Source organism: Dasypus novemcinctus, chromosome 12 (genome assembly GCF_030445035.2).
Source record: "Dasypus novemcinctus isolate mDasNov1 chromosome 12, mDasNov1.1.hap2, whole genome shotgun sequence".
NCBI lineage: Eukaryota > Metazoa > Chordata > Mammalia > Cingulata > Dasypodidae > Dasypus > Dasypus novemcinctus.
The window spans coordinates 88702809-88718298 of record NC_080684.1 but is presented as its reverse complement, the minus strand read 5'-3'; the positions used below and the strand labels follow the sequence as shown (position 1 = coordinate 88718298).

Here is a 15490-nt window from a genome sequence, read left to right as displayed (position 1 = left end):
ATTAACTAGGTAAAAGATACAATGGAAGTCAAGTATCACAAAATAATTTGGATTCCTGCCATGAAATACTTCAGAGTACTTAAAACCCACACCCTTGCTCTGTGGTCAAAAGTCACACACTTAATTGACAATTCAGATTTGTCAACCCTCAAGGAATTAACACAAACAACAGTGAAAAGACTGGAATCTTTCAGGTTACAATCATAGCCAGTTATCAACCGTCTTGGCATTACTTTGAAGTCAGCAACGACTTCTGAGGTGTATCATTTTGATAGAAAGACTAGGGGTTAATTACTGGGTATGTGGCTCTGAAAGGTGGCAGAGTTGAAGGAACTTGGCTCTGGAGGCCTGGGTGCACATCAGAAACTTATACTCTATTAATTTCTACCTCTTTCTTCCAAAGTTTGAGTTTCCTCACTTATAAAATGAGCATATTGGTTCACTATCTTACTCTGTCATACAGAGTAGTCGTGACTTTTTTTTTTCCTCTCCCCTTCTCACCCCCTCCCCCTGCCCCAGTTGTTTGTTCTCTGTGTCCATTTGCTGCATGTTCTTTTTGTCCGCTTCTGTTGTTGTCAGTGGTACGGGAATCTGTGTTTCTTTTTGTTGCGTCATCTTGTTGCATCAACTCTCCGTGTGTGTGGCCCCATTCCTGGGCAGGCTGCACTTTCACACTGGGCGGCTCTCCTTACAGGGCACACTCCTTGCCCAAAGGGTTCCCCTACTCAGGGGGGCACCCCTGCGGGGCACGGCACTCCTTGCGTGCATCAGCACAGTGCATGGGCCAGCTCCACACGGGTCAAGGCGGCCCGGGGTTTGAACCACGGACCTCCCATGTGGTAGACGGATGCCCTATCCACTGGGCCAAGTCCACTTCCCTTGTGACTTTTTTTTAATCATATACAAACATTTGTTAAATGTATTTTAAAATAGTACATTGCCCAGATTTGTGTTAAAGATAATATAGTATATCTAGTCCAAAGTTGAGAACAAAGGTGTTTAAAAAGTGGTAGCTAAAAAGATGTAATATGAATGTCTTCCCAACCAACCTAGACATAGTTAATATTGCTTGTCACACAGCATATTAAAATTCTGAGCTGTGCTTTCCAATGCATTGCTTTGAATCTCTTCTGAACAACTTAGAGCTTTGTCTCTGGTAGAGAGAGCCACCTTCAATAAAGTCAGGCACATTTTAGAGTTATCCCTCATTAAGTCTTCTCCTCTGGTCCTACCACAACCCAATCATTCAACAAATATTCATTTAATGCCTACTAGGTGTTAAAAAGAATATGGAAGATACAAAAAGATAGCATTCCTGTCCTAAAGGAATTTACAATTCAGCAGGCACAGAGGAATGCAATGCAATTCATCAAGCATCTAATGAATGAATGCCTACTCTGTACCAGTACTGTGCTAGGAATACCAAGATAAACATAGGATCAGCCCTGAATCATGAGCACACAATCACATGAGAGAGATCAGGCATGTATCCCAATAGCAAGAACACAAAGCCAGTGCCAGAAGTATGAGTACCCCAAAATGCCCTTTGCAGACAGATAGGCCTAGGTTCCAATCCTGGCTCTGCCTCTTAACTAGGTATCTAATCCTGGGCATGCTGACAAATTCTCAGAACCTCCATTTTCCCTTCTGTAAAAATGGATAATACACCTCCTTCATATGACTGCTGTGAAGATTCAGTCAACTAAGTTTAATAAGAGTCTACACGTAACAGGCATTCAATAAATGGTAGTTTTACTATCATTAATGTTCACTTAGACATCTATTGACCTCTATTATATACTCAGGACCAGTAAAACTAGATCTCCACCCTTGATGTATAAGTCAAAAAACTATCATTGGCAGGATTTCTCCTTTTCCAGAGATATGGATTTGTGAAAGTACTATGGGAGCACAGAGGGAAGGAGCGGCCATATCTAGCCTGGTACTCTAAATACGCAGGCAGTTCGAAAAGTGGGTTTGAGCAGGAAGAAAAGTCAGGAACTGAAATAAAGAAACAAAACAAGGGAAGCGGCTGTGGCTTAATCGGTTGGGCTCCCATCTACCAAATGGAAGGCCCTAGGTTCGCATCCCAGGGCCTCCTTGTGAAGGCAAGCTGGCTAGTGCACTGCTGAGAGCTGGTGCAGCGAGATGATGCCACAAAGGGAGACAAGCAGATACAGAAAAAATGGGCAGCAAATGGACAAAGAGAAGTGACAGCAAAGAATGGAAGCCACAAAGGGGAGAATAAATAAATAAATCTTAAAAAAAAAGAACAAAACAAAAGTGGGAAATTTTAGGAATTATACCACAAGTCAGTATTCCCAAGAGCTCCCAATCAATGAGGGAACAGGAAATAACCAGAAAAGGCTGGGGCCAGATCCTAAAGGGCAAAGAATACTAAGCTAAGGAATGTGCACTTTATTCTGGACCCAGGTGTGGGGGCAGTGAAATAGCTAGTAATCAGGAAGATGACTCTGGCAGCAGATGGCCTGGAAGGGGAGATCAGAAGTAGGAATGCTTTATTAATATGCATCAAAAAAATTGACTTGTTAAAAAAAAAGGGTAGGAAGCATTGCTGAAATGATTTTGGCAAGTGGAAATGAGTACCTAAAATTAATCCGAGCAAAAGTTAATAATGGCAGGAGAGGCAGTTATGGGAGAAAAGTCAGGTCCTGGTAAATGAATAGACAGAAAAGGCAAGAGAAAAATCTGAAATCAGAACCACTAGAAGAATAGAACGGATACAAGAGGTTTGTGCTGTCAATTGGTTGAAGCAGGAGGAGAAGGTACTGGGTCTCAAGATGGATTCACAACCAGTAAAACTTTAATCACACCAGGGACATTTATATGCAGCTCTAACAATTCTCCTTTTTTAAATCTTGGTAGTTCTTATCCCAAACACTGCAAATTCTTCTAAGGTAAGCCAGAGACTGTTCACTTTCCTCATCTTCAAAACAGTCCTTCAAATCTCTTCAGGTTTCATCCTTCAGCAGCCCCAAAGCAGAAAACACTCTTAATTCCCCCAAGACAAGGGATTATCTCAGAGAAGGGAGCCAAAAGAAGTCAAGGGGAGCAAGTGTAGCTCATGAAGCTCAGTGGTTTGAGCACCTGCTTCCCATATATGAGGTACGGGGTTCAATAACTGATACCCTTTAAAAAATAAAATTTTCTGTCAGTTTTGGTAGTTTGGTAAAATAATGAGAATGAAAGGGAATGGTTGGAGAGTTATTATATTACCATTCGTTTCCTGATGTCTAATCAATTACCAGGCTTGAAAGGAGACCTACCTTTGCCTTCCCTCCCCGGCTGACAGCTGACCACCAAGCCTATTAGAACCCATCTGAGCTACTCTTCCAAGGGTCTGCATAATTCATTTGGATGTTAACCACACACTGCTTTGTGTCAGCATCTCTTCTGTTACTGCCTTGAAGAAATTATTCAAATCCTGTCTTTTGCCAGTTTTGGTCTTATCTCACAAGTTACCTTAGCAATTGTCAGGCAGTGAATATTCTAATAAGCACTTTTTCACTCGGTTTGCTTTTCCTCTCAATACCACCAATAGTGGTTTCAAAATTCTGAAATCTTGAAGACACTGAACTTCGGACAAAGAAGGTTCCTTATAAGAAAATTTGCAGTCTTGCTCTTAATAACAAAGACGTTTATGAAAGGAAGATGTCTTTGAGCAATAGTAATTCTATTCAATGCCTAGAATTTAAGTTCCCCAGTTTCAATTTATACAGAGACATAAAAGTGCTGGCCAAAGGACAGCATAGTCCCCTATTTTTCTATTCAGGTATGAAGTGTTACCCCCTTTTGTATTACCATTTGCTTTTGGGTATTGAAGACCAGTCCTTTGTGTTTCCCAATTCTTTAATCAACCAATTTTGACCAAACTACCCTATACATGAAAGCAGTCTCAAACTTCATATTCCTAAGAATTACCTGAGAATGGCTTAAAAATAAAATAAAATAAAAAAGATTCCTAGCTACATCCAGAGGGTTTATTTAACAACAACTGGAGTTAAGTCCAGGGATACATACTTAACAAGCACTCCAGGGGATTCTATGCAGGTGGTCCACAGACTACACTTTTTAAAAACACATTTTTTTAAAAGCCTTCATCCTTTAGATAGTCATCTAGGCTCACCAGATCCTTCCTTCAGGATTCTTACTCTTCTACAGGATAATGTGAAAGCAAGATAGGTTTTGCTGCTATGGCTGATGTTTACTGAGGGGAAAGGGGAAAGTGAGATGAAGGGAAGAAACATATTCAGAGGAGAAATGAAAAGGGGGCATTTTAAAGAGCTCCCTTCCACTATTTGTTTATGTTGCAATTATAAATAGGAAATCTTAACTTTTTTTTTAACTTAAAGATATGGACGTTAGGTTTATAACCCTACTTTTACAAGCACTCACTTCTTCACCAAAGAAATGCATTCACCACTTAAACTCAATGTTCCCTAAAGATTTTAAGAACCCACCATACAGCTCCAAATGTAGACAATAAGCTGCAAATCTGCAAAGCTTCCAAATCAGTAGAGTCCTTACTTTGTTCTGTATCTTCTTCCATTTCTTAGCACTTATTAGAAACCAAAACTAAATTAATGATACATATAGCAGGGAGTGGTAAATTTATTTAAGAGATGTGCCAAGTGAATTTTTTGCTTAAGTGTGCCTTGGTGGTATGCTTTTCATTTGCTAAATATCTGAAATTAAAATATAATCACATGGAATTGAAAATACCAAATCATATTAATAAAGTGGGTTTCAAAGCTTATAAAAACAATATTTTTTACCCCATTGTTAAAACCAGGAGCATATGTACAATTACATCAAGATCAAACACCTATGTAACTTTTTAAGTGCAAATTTATGACACAGATGGAGAACACAATATATTTTAAATAAAGCTAAAAGCCTATTTATCTCCTTCAATTATTTCCCATTCATTTACTGTCTTTGAAGTCTAGTTCCATTTCCCCATTCTTCAGAAATGTAAACAGGATCCTGTAAACTGTTAATGTCCTTTCTAAGGGCACATATAAGAAAGCAATATTCAAGTAAGGGTTCCATATCTTAACCTTACATGACGTAGAACATCACTGACAATGTCCCTTCCCTCCAAGCACTTTTCCAGTATCATAGGCCATGACCCATCCACCCCTCAGTGGTTGGCCCTATGGGAAGATTTCCAACATGCTTGCCACCAACCGCAGGGAAGATTTATTTTTCTTCTTTTCTTCCACCCAATTGTTAGATCTAGTTTAGAAAAGAGACCCCTGACGGGATATGTTTCACCCCAGAAATTTCCTCATTGCTTTCCCTGAATCTGGAGTTTCTGGAACCTCCTAGGGAATTAAAGAGGAAACTGATGGGGGCTAACTTGCTGACTGAAGGTAAGAATTTCCTGATCCCCTTTTCTCAGTACTTCCCTAAACAACTCATATTCAGAAGCTTAAACTGCAGCTAAAAGTTTTTAGATTTTTATTTAGATTTACTGAGAAGAAAGGCGAGAGAGCGGGGGGAAGGGTCTTAAAACTTAAAATAGTTACATATTCCCTGTTTCAAACTTCCCCAGTTCTGAAATTTACCCACCGTCTGATTAATTTAGATTAACATGTTAGCCCCATAAGTGCTTGTCATTTCCGAAGGCTGTGCCGCGCTTCAAGGTTCGTTCTCTGAAAACCCTGTTTAGTTTTGTTTTAAAAGGAAAGCCGCGACCATGATGGGCTCGTTGAGCTCATTCCTAGTTTAAAGGGGTAAAAGAAACGTTAACATCTCCTACCTTCAAGATTTGACCATGGCCGCCTATCTTTCTCTGTTTCACAAACACAACGGGTAGTTCGGTTTCCGAGGTCAGCTCCCAGAGCGCTCTTTCAAGGCCCTGCCGATCCTCTGTGGCACAAAAGGAGAGAGTCGATTCTGTAAGGTCTTTCTTCCCGGCGGCGGCGGCGGGAACTGCCTGGCGGGGCGGGGCTTCCGCGTCAGGGGACCTTCCAGTTAATTAACTGTATTCCCTCCGGCAACGCGGGTGACTCCCTGGCAAAACAGCATTACTTGTACCAGTTCTGACGACTAAAGCCCACAATCAGGCCGGTTTCTCTATCCGGTTAATCAGCCGCGCTAGCTGAAAACATGGCCTCAAGGCTAGCTATAAACGTCAGAGCTCCAATCCGAGTTAAATCATAGGAAGTCCCTGCTAAAATTAAACGTCCTACTTTTCCAGTAAATCCACAATTCAGAAAAGCCTCAAAAGAGAAGCTTGCGACATAACTATCCCAACATTTACAAAACACCTTCCAATTTAATTTGGCTTTGAGCTCTGCCAAATGTTCTAGACATTTACAATGTTTTCTTGAAATTTGAACCATAGGGCAAAATTAAAAACACTGCCCACTTAGGGTACTTTTATTTAAGAACCTTGAAGCAATAAAGCAACACCTTGGATGAGATCAGGAGGTACTGGTCCAATTTTACAGACAGGTGAACTCAGGTAGAGAATGAGTCAGCGATTGAATTAAAAATAGAATCCACAGTTACGCTGACATGAGGCGCAAACATGAGACAAAATCAACACTCCACAAGTAAAATTAAATAGCAATTACCAGCAGCAACACTTATATAGTGCTTTGCATAATTAACACTTAACCCTCAAACTAGCCTTTTGAAATAGGTATTATCAGGCCCATTTTAGAAAAAGAAACGAAGGCACAAAAAAACTAACTCACCCAAGAGCACACAGCCAGGATGGTACAGTCCAGGTGGTACAGGCTCAGGTGTACTCTCTTAACCACTATCCTGACACACTAGGAAAGCACCATGGTATGAGCTTTGGGTTCCAGTCTTCACTGCTCCTTTAGATAACCTAGTTCAAGCTGGGCAAGTCACGATCTTCCTGAACCTTGCCTTTCCCCACTTGTAAAACGTGGAGATTACATATGCTTTGCCAACCTCTCCGGATTCCCGGGGATTATTACATGGTGTGAAAATTCCTTGGAAAGGCATTCCAACAAGAACTTTATAAATGCTGTGGGGTATCGGACAATCTATTTATCAGATCCTTACCTTTCAAGACATGATACAAGCACCCATCTTTCTCAAGACATTCTACAACCTGTCTCTACAAAAGCAAAGAGCAAGAAAACCACCGCCAACAGGGTGCCTGCAAGCTGAAGCCTTAACTCTGAAGGCTGCCCAGAAACTCCCTTGTCTTTGAAAAGTCTCATCCTGCCTTCTCAGACACGCCTGAAACAACATCCAGGTCCCTGGATTCTTAATGCCCCAGACAACTGCAAAGCTCACATCCCCTGCAAGGTAACAGTCCCCCAAAGTGCTCACACACTAAAGACTGGCATGTCCTCAGTTTTCAGTTAACGCAGCGCTTACATGAACAGGATCAGGCCCCTTCTCAGAAGGTTGCCCACGTCCGGCTCCAATGCAAATATGAGTGATGTAAACTGAGGTGAAAGGGTTGCAGGCTCTTAATGGCCGAGAGAAGCCACGCCCTTCTCTGAACAGGCGGGCAAACAGCCAGAGTCAGAATGACAAAGCAAAAATCCACTCCTCGTGCAGCCCTGGCAACCTATGCTAATCATTAAGCAAACTGGGATGTCTCAGCTGGATGACACCGCATCCTCTTCCTGATCATAGCTGCCCTCAACCCAGGAAAAGCACAAAAACAATTTAAGGAATATGAGCAACCAGAATCAAAATAAAAATAAGTGTGTGTGTTAAATGAAGAAAACTGGACTTTGTTTTGCTTCCCATTATAATCATCTGGGGATATTTTAAAAATACTGATATGGGTGCCTACTCTCAAGACATTCTGATGTAATTGGTGCAGGGTGTGACAAGGTGAGTTTTTCAAAGCTCTCCAGATGATTCTAATAGGCAACCAAGTTTGGGACCATTGCCCTAAGGTAATGGATTAGTCAATTTGGTAATTCCTGAAAGGAAGGAAATTATCAGGCTTTAAAAAGAAATGCCTAGTCCATTCTGACTAATCATGAGAGAAGTGACAAATTCTCACCAACACACAACTTCCCCTTGGAAAGTCCTTATCCCACTCAAGTTTTGTTTTGTCTTGTTTGTTTAAAAAAAAACAAACTCCAGTCATGCCAAGTCACCTGAAGTGAGCCATGCTCTCTCCTACTTCGCTCCTCTGCTCATGATCTCACTCAGCACCTTGCATTAGGAGGTGGCTATGAATATCCATTGAATAAATAATTAAATGTCTCCCTTACTTGGATAATGCCAAACTGAAGTCACCTCAGATGAAAGGGTTAGCGGGTTCCTTATGGCTAGGAGTAGCCATGCCTTCTCTGAACTGGTTGGCAACTACAGCAGGCTCCTTTAAGCCCTTTTCAAGAAGTAAATCGGAGGCTTGGTTTTTAGATTCATTGCCTCCTGAATGTGTACACACACACACACCCTTAAGTGACACGTTCCTTATATGCTAATTATTTAGTTGAGTTCTTCACCTCACTATAGGTCCTTAGAACAGAGGCTGGGTCTAGCACACAGGTGTTCAGGAAACAATGTGATTTAAGGTACAAAGAATGAAAAATGTGAGGAAAAGAACACTGGGATTGAGAGAGAACACTAACATTTACTCCTGGCCTGTGTGCCAAGCTCTGTATTAACCACTTCATAAATTTTATCTCATTTAATATATACAGTAACAACCCATGAACCACAGTTATAAGCTCCTCATTCTTAAAAAATGTATAGAAGGAAACAGATGTGGCTCAAGCAGTTGGGCTCCTGTCTACCACATAGGAGGTCCAGGGTTCGATGCCCAGGGCCTCCTAGTGAAAGCAAACTGGCCTGCACAGTGAGCTGGCCCATGCGGAATGCTGCCCTGTGCAGACGTGCCACCCCACGCAGGAACGCCAGTCAATGCAGAGAGCTGGCGCAGCATGACGCAAAAAGAAACACAGAGGTGAGACAATGAGACATAGCAGAACAGGGAGCTGAGGTGCACAAGAGAATGATTGCTTCTCTCCCACTCCAGAAGGTCCCAGGATCGGTTCCCAGAGCCACTTATTGAGAATACAAGCAGACACAGAAGAACATTCAGGGAATGGACACAGAGAGTAGACGATGGGGGGGGGGTAATAAATCTTTTTTAAAAATGTATAGAAACTGCACCTTATTTCAAAAGCATGTCTTAAGACAGAGAGGGATTTTTAAATCATTTAACTTGAAACAATGTATTAAAAGCAAGTGATAAGGATTGATTTCAACTCCCCTTGCCATTGAAAGTCACATTTATTATAGTCAGTATTTTCTAATCGCATACCAGAAAAGGTTAGATAAGGCATTTTACCTTCACAATGATTTTAAGTAAGCAAATTATAGCACGAATCCTTCCAGTAGCTCCACGTATTTGTTCTATCAAAGCTAAAGGAAAATAAAACAAAAAACCAGAACCACCATTTCAAAAGTACATTCTTCACTTCCTCAAACCCTTCTTCCTGCTGTTAAGGGTCCAGATGTCTTACTCTTGTCACAAAATATAGAGTAGAACTCCTTAGTTCTTTTTATTTGCTGATTAATGAAAGAAGAGCCTCATCTTTCATTTTCATCATGCAGCATTTGTCCCATTCGTACACTCTCGCATCTGAAAACGCTCATGTTATTCCCTTTGCCTAAAATCATCTTCCCTTCCTAGGGTTTACCCCTTCAAAGCTCATCTGAAATGTCACCTCCAATAGACAGCTTCCCTGATTCCCACTCAGTATTAATCACTCCTTCACTCTTCTGTGCCCCCAAATAATTAACAATAATGGCAAATCTAAATTGCTTTGGGAAGGCAAACAGTTTTATTTATCTGGTCTCTACAGAAGCTGGCATATAGTAATGTGGGGACCCAGGGCCCCCCTAAGTCCTCAGCATGTAGCCGCCTGCATGACTGAGACATAAGTTAAAGATTAATAATCTTCCTCAGGGGGAAAAAATGCATACATGGTATCATAAACTATAATCTTTTCAAAGCAGTAAATGTCCTTGGTAAACACCTTTCCTAGGAACATAATGAAAATATCACCAGACCCCATGTGTACTCTTCACATGACCCTAGCAGGAATGCTATTCTCATACCTACGGAATGTCCTTGTTCTAAAACCCCTTATATATCACCCCTCATTTTCTCATCTCTATGTGAGCACTATCTTTATTCTCTGAACCACCACCTTCAGAGATTCTCTCCTGTCCGTAAGTCCCAATAAAGATTATGCTTGACTAAATGCCAGGTGTGTTCTTTGGTCTCACAGACACACCAACTCATGCCCTTCAGGAGTTGGGTTGGAACAAGTAAGTACTTGGAAAATGTTGAAAAAAGACTTCCTCATTGTATCTGAGTTGCTGTCTTAATACACTATGAACAGATCTATGCAGGTGTTTGGTCAAGGGTCATATTGCATTAAGATACCTTCCACCTATAATAAGCCTCCCTCTCATATAATACATTGCACCAAGCTAACAATCTGACACTCAAATCATCTCTGTCCAAACCTTCAGAAGCTCATTAGGGCCCTCAAAATCATGACCAAAGTCCTTGACTGTACTGACATGGCAAGGCCCCACCCTTTAAAAGTGAGTAGTTCACATATTCCCATGACCCTGTATCTGTCACCCCACTACCCCCACAGATACCACCCCGTTTTGTTGCTCCCCTTAACAGAACAAATTTTTTTTAAAAAGACTTTTGAAAGAGTTATTTGTACTCTGAAGAAGAATAAAGTAGAGTGGTTAGGAAATATCTGAGGACTTGAGCAGAAACCAGAGTGAAATGAGGGAGCAAGCTATGGAAGTATCGAGAGGGAAGATCTTTTTATGCAAAGGAATAATAAGTACTGAAGTCCTAAGATGGCAGTTCGCTTATCCTGTCCAAGGCTCTGCAAGGGACCTGGCATGTCTAAAGCACAGTGAGCGAGGAAGAAAGTGGTAAGTAGTGAGGTCAGAGAAGCAGCCAGGTGTCAGATCAGAAAGACCATAGTCAAGACTTTGGATTTCATGATAAATGTGACAGGAAGCCAAGAACATCAAGAGAAATGAGGGAAATGGCCCCGTTTATATTTTAAAAGGATTGCTCTGCTGTCTGTAGAAGAAAACAAAGGTGTGGGGAATTAGAGTGGAGTAAAATAGACCATTTAGGAAGTTACTACAATGGTCCAAGCTAGAGATGATGAAGGCTTGGAATAGTGAGATGAGAAGATATATCCTGAAGGTAGAGCTAATAGGATTTGTGGCTGGTTGGAATGAAGATGTATGAGAAAGCAAAGAGTCCTCTTTAATCAATGGAAATAAACAGGAAGAGGAGGAAAGAAGGGAGGGATAAAAATCAATATTTTGAGACAAATCAGTGACGTGGTTTCAGAGACCTATTAGCTATCCAAATGAAGGTGTTAAGTAGGCATACAAATATGGAGTTCAGGGCTAGAAGTTGGGACCAGAAATGAAAATTGGAGAGTCAAGGGGAGCCACTGTGGCTCAGTGGAAGAGCTCTGGCCTCCCACATTTGAGGTCCAGGGTTCAGACCCTGGTTCTGGTACTGTGCATGCAAGCACACACACACACACACACACACACACACACAAATTGGGGAGCCAGGTATAACAGATATTTAACACCACAGGTCTAGGTAAAATTACCCAGTGAATACATTTAGAGAAGTGAAGACAGTCCAGGACTGAGCCTGATTTTCTCAAACTGCAAATGAGAAGAAGGATATAGAAAAGGAGTCTGAGAAGAAGCTCCAGGGAGAAAGGAAGAAAACCAAGAAAGTGTGATGTTGAGGCAGGATAGAATAGGAATATAAGGAGAAAGGGGACAGAAACAGAAACTGATGCAATGCCTGCTAACTTACATCAGCCTTCTGATTCACACAAGGAAAGTTAGGAGGGGGCAACTTAACAAACCCACATACCCCAGGGCTGTGTTATCAGAAGGCAGCCAGTTATCATCATTACATAGTGGGAAAGAGGGAAGGGTCAGGAGGGGCTCCACCACCAGCCCCCACCCACTTTCAGGTTACCTCATATCTAGTGGACAGTGACCAGAGGCCACTCACTGCTGGCCAGCATGTCCTACAGTGCTCCTGGACAGCAGCCAGAAGCCAATCACTACTGGATAGCAATCCCCACACCCCCAAGCAAATCAAACCACCCAATGGATTTCCTTCCTTAGTCTCAAATATGCCAATCAGCACAAACCCTGGAGGCCTGTACCCCATAAAACAAGGGACCCCAGGGCAGAACTTCACATTTCTCTCCCTTGAGAATGCCTGCCTTCATTCCTGAAGGTGCACTTTCTTTCTTTTGCTTTACCCAATAAATTCTTTGCTGGCCTAATTAATTTGTGGCTCGTCCTTAAATTCTTTCTCATGATGAAGCCAAGAACCTAGGCGAAAAAAAAAAAAAAGAACCTAGGCACTGACTCTGATAACAATGTTTCAGAAGCCAATGAAGAAGTACTCCAAAAAGGAGGAAGAATTAACTTTATCAACTGCTTCTGAGCAATCTTGCAAGATAAGGACTGAGTCACGGAGGTCATTGCTGATTTTTGTGAGCACAGGAAATATGGCTAGTGAGAATGAGGATCTAAAGTTTTATTTTAATATAATTAATTTAAATAGCCCATGTGGTCAGGGACCCGGATTGTATATATTTTCAGCATGTAATATAATACCCATGCGAAGTAAGTGCTCATTAATATTTGCTGTAAGTCTCTATCTGTAAAACGGGGATATCACTTACTAATTTATGGATTGCTTTCCCCAAGGGGAAGGGAAACATGGTAATTGTCAGGGGATCTTCAGTCCTCCTATAAGACCAAACAAACACCTACCCATTCCAGAGGGTAGTTGGGATAATAAATGAGAACATACTGAGTATCTAAGATAAATAACATCTGTAATATGCCTAGGACAGTGTTTGGAACATAATAGGTCCTCAAAAAAAAAATGGTCCATAAACCAAACTGTGTACACAGAGAAGAAACAAAATAATGGTGTGAAATTGGGGAAGAGTTAAGAACAGAAGTGATATTTGAACCATATCTGGAGGAATAATATAGTTGTAATGGAACTGGGAGTGATAGCTAAGAATTTTTCAATGTTTACTCCATGCCAGGTAGGAATCCTGATTAACTCTCTCAATAATACAATGAGGTAGATACTATTATTTCCCCCATTTTACAGAAAAAAATAACTGACATTAAGAGAAGATAATTATCTTGCCCATGGTTCCCCAGCTAGTACATGGCAGAGCTGAGATTAACATGCAGCCCTTGCTGGATGTTGTTGCACCTCTTGAGCAGAATTTTTCTAGGCAGGTGGAGTAATTGGCACAAAGACTTAGCAATACGAAAGGATGGTGTGTCTTTACATGGGGACACAGAAGCATAGAGGGAGATGAAACTGTAAAGACAGGTTGGATTAAGCTGGTAATGGGCCTTGGGGTTCACTGCACAGTTAGGTGCCCAGTGCTTTCCCATACATTATATATTTTTTTAATTAATTAATTAGGCAGCATTGGGAACTGATCCTGCAACTTTCTGGAGTGGGAGAGAGGTGTTCACTATCTTGCGCCACCTCAGCTACCTGGTCTGCTATGTCACTTAGGGAAACAGATGTGGCTCAAGCAGTTGGGCTCCTGTTCACCATAAGGGAGGTCCAGGGTTTGATGCCCAGGGCCTCCTGGTGAAGGCACCTGGTTCACATGGCAAGCTGACCCACATGGAGTGCTGGCCTACTCGGGAGTACCACCCCATCCGGGAATGCAGTCCCGTGCAGGACTGCCCCCCACACAGGAGTGCCAGCGGACACAGAGAGCTGGTGCAGCAAGATGATGCAACAAGAGACACAGAGGAGAGATAATAAGAGATGTAGCAGAACAGGAAGCCGAGGTGGTGCAAGAGAATGATCGCTTCTCTCCCACTCCGGAAGGTCCCGGAATTGGTTCCTGGAGCTGCCTACTGAGAATACAAGCAGACATGGAAGAACACACAGCGAATGGACACAGAGCGGATGACAGGGGCAGGGCAGGGGGTGGGGAGGGAATAAATAAATAAATAAATATTTTTTTAAGAGTAATTTATTTACATGTCTGCCACCCTTAGAGCTGCTATTTACTGAGCACCTCTGTGCCAGAAGCTTTAATATTCTCATTAATGACCTCAATAACCCTTGAGGATAAAATCGTATCATCTATTTATAGATGAGTAACCCAAGGTTAAGTGACTGACCCAAGGTCTCAAAGCTAGTTTGGGATTTAAGACTCACACTCTTCTCTTTCCACTACAGTCTTCCTTTCTTACAGGACTGGTCTTTGTATGCCCAATACCTGATACAATGCCTTTCCATAGTAGGCACTCAATAGAGGTTTGAACATAACTGACATTTCAGCAGGCTTTGGAACTTCAGTGAAATGGAGACAATCTAAGGTGTGCTGATAAACCGGTTTTCAGAGGGAGGAGAAGGGAGGCAAGCCCTGATTTGTAGCATTTGCCAATTTCTGTGGCTTAAATACTCCCACCTTAGCTGACTTCAAGCCACTAACCTGCTTGCAAAATTCCTGAATGTTAAACAATGGCTCTCTGGGAACTAGTAGGAGCCAGCTCAGCATACCACCCAAAAGTGCAAGGTCATAAAGTATGAGCTACTTTCCCCCTGCATCCTCAAAAACAAGAATTGTTTTATCTTTGCTAAAGCTCATCTTCACTAGAGCCCCACAGCCTATTCCAATTCCAAGTGGTCTTAGGGGACTCCACAATCCTTAAACACCCATGACCATTCAACTACTTCTGCCTTCAAATATGCCCAGGTGTCCTCTTTTGTCAGTCTGAACTGATCTAACAGCCTTATTTAGTTTTCTACTGACAAGAAGTCTGTCCCAGTAATTAAAGGAGCTTGCACTGAATCACACGACCTGGCTTTGCTGATGGCAAGCTGCATGCTCTTAGGCAAGTTCTATTATTTATCTTTGCCTCAGTTTACCCATCCGTAAAATGGTGATAAATGTAGCGCCTACACCTCATTTGGTGGTTGTGGAAACTAGATGAGTAAATAGATAAAAGGGGTTTAGAATGTGGTAGTTATCATTATTATATCCTTATGCATGATGTAAAGCTAGGAAGACTTCATTGTGGCTAAGTGTTTGGATTTTCCCCTTTTACAAGTTAGTCATTCACATTAACTATTGACAATGTGTTACACTGGACGCTGTTCAAAAGCTAATACAAGGGGATAACCCTATTCATCTTTCTTTTAATTATCAGTCCATGGTTAAGCACCCCCATTTCCACAGAGCAGTCATTCTCATTACTCAGAGCTTGTTATTCCCTGGCAAAAGAAGCACATAATTTTCTTAAACAATTTGTGAAAAGATGTAAAAGGAACACATAAATCTTCTTAAAAATTAATATATGCAAAGAAAACTTTTTAATTAATGCATGTATTTTGGCATTTGTTTTAGGAAAGGAGAAAAAA

General features: G+C 41.5%; 1 protein-coding gene across 8 annotated transcripts in view; it reads right to left on the bottom strand.

Moving 5' to 3' along the window:
- TXNRD1 (thioredoxin reductase 1) overlaps positions 1-15490 on the bottom strand; it is a 120596-nt gene that overhangs the window by 56439 nt on the left and 48667 nt on the right. For 3 of the 8 annotated variants that reach the window (XM_071219039.1, XM_071219040.1, XM_058308656.1), the window contains one exon: positions 5786-5895. The exons of the other annotated variants lie outside the window; for them this stretch is intronic. In XM_071219039.1, coding sequence (XP_071075140.1) covers positions 5786-5895 — 110 coding nt within the window. The remainder of the gene's footprint in view (positions 1-5785; positions 5896-15490) is intronic. 8 annotated transcript variants of the gene reach the window in all.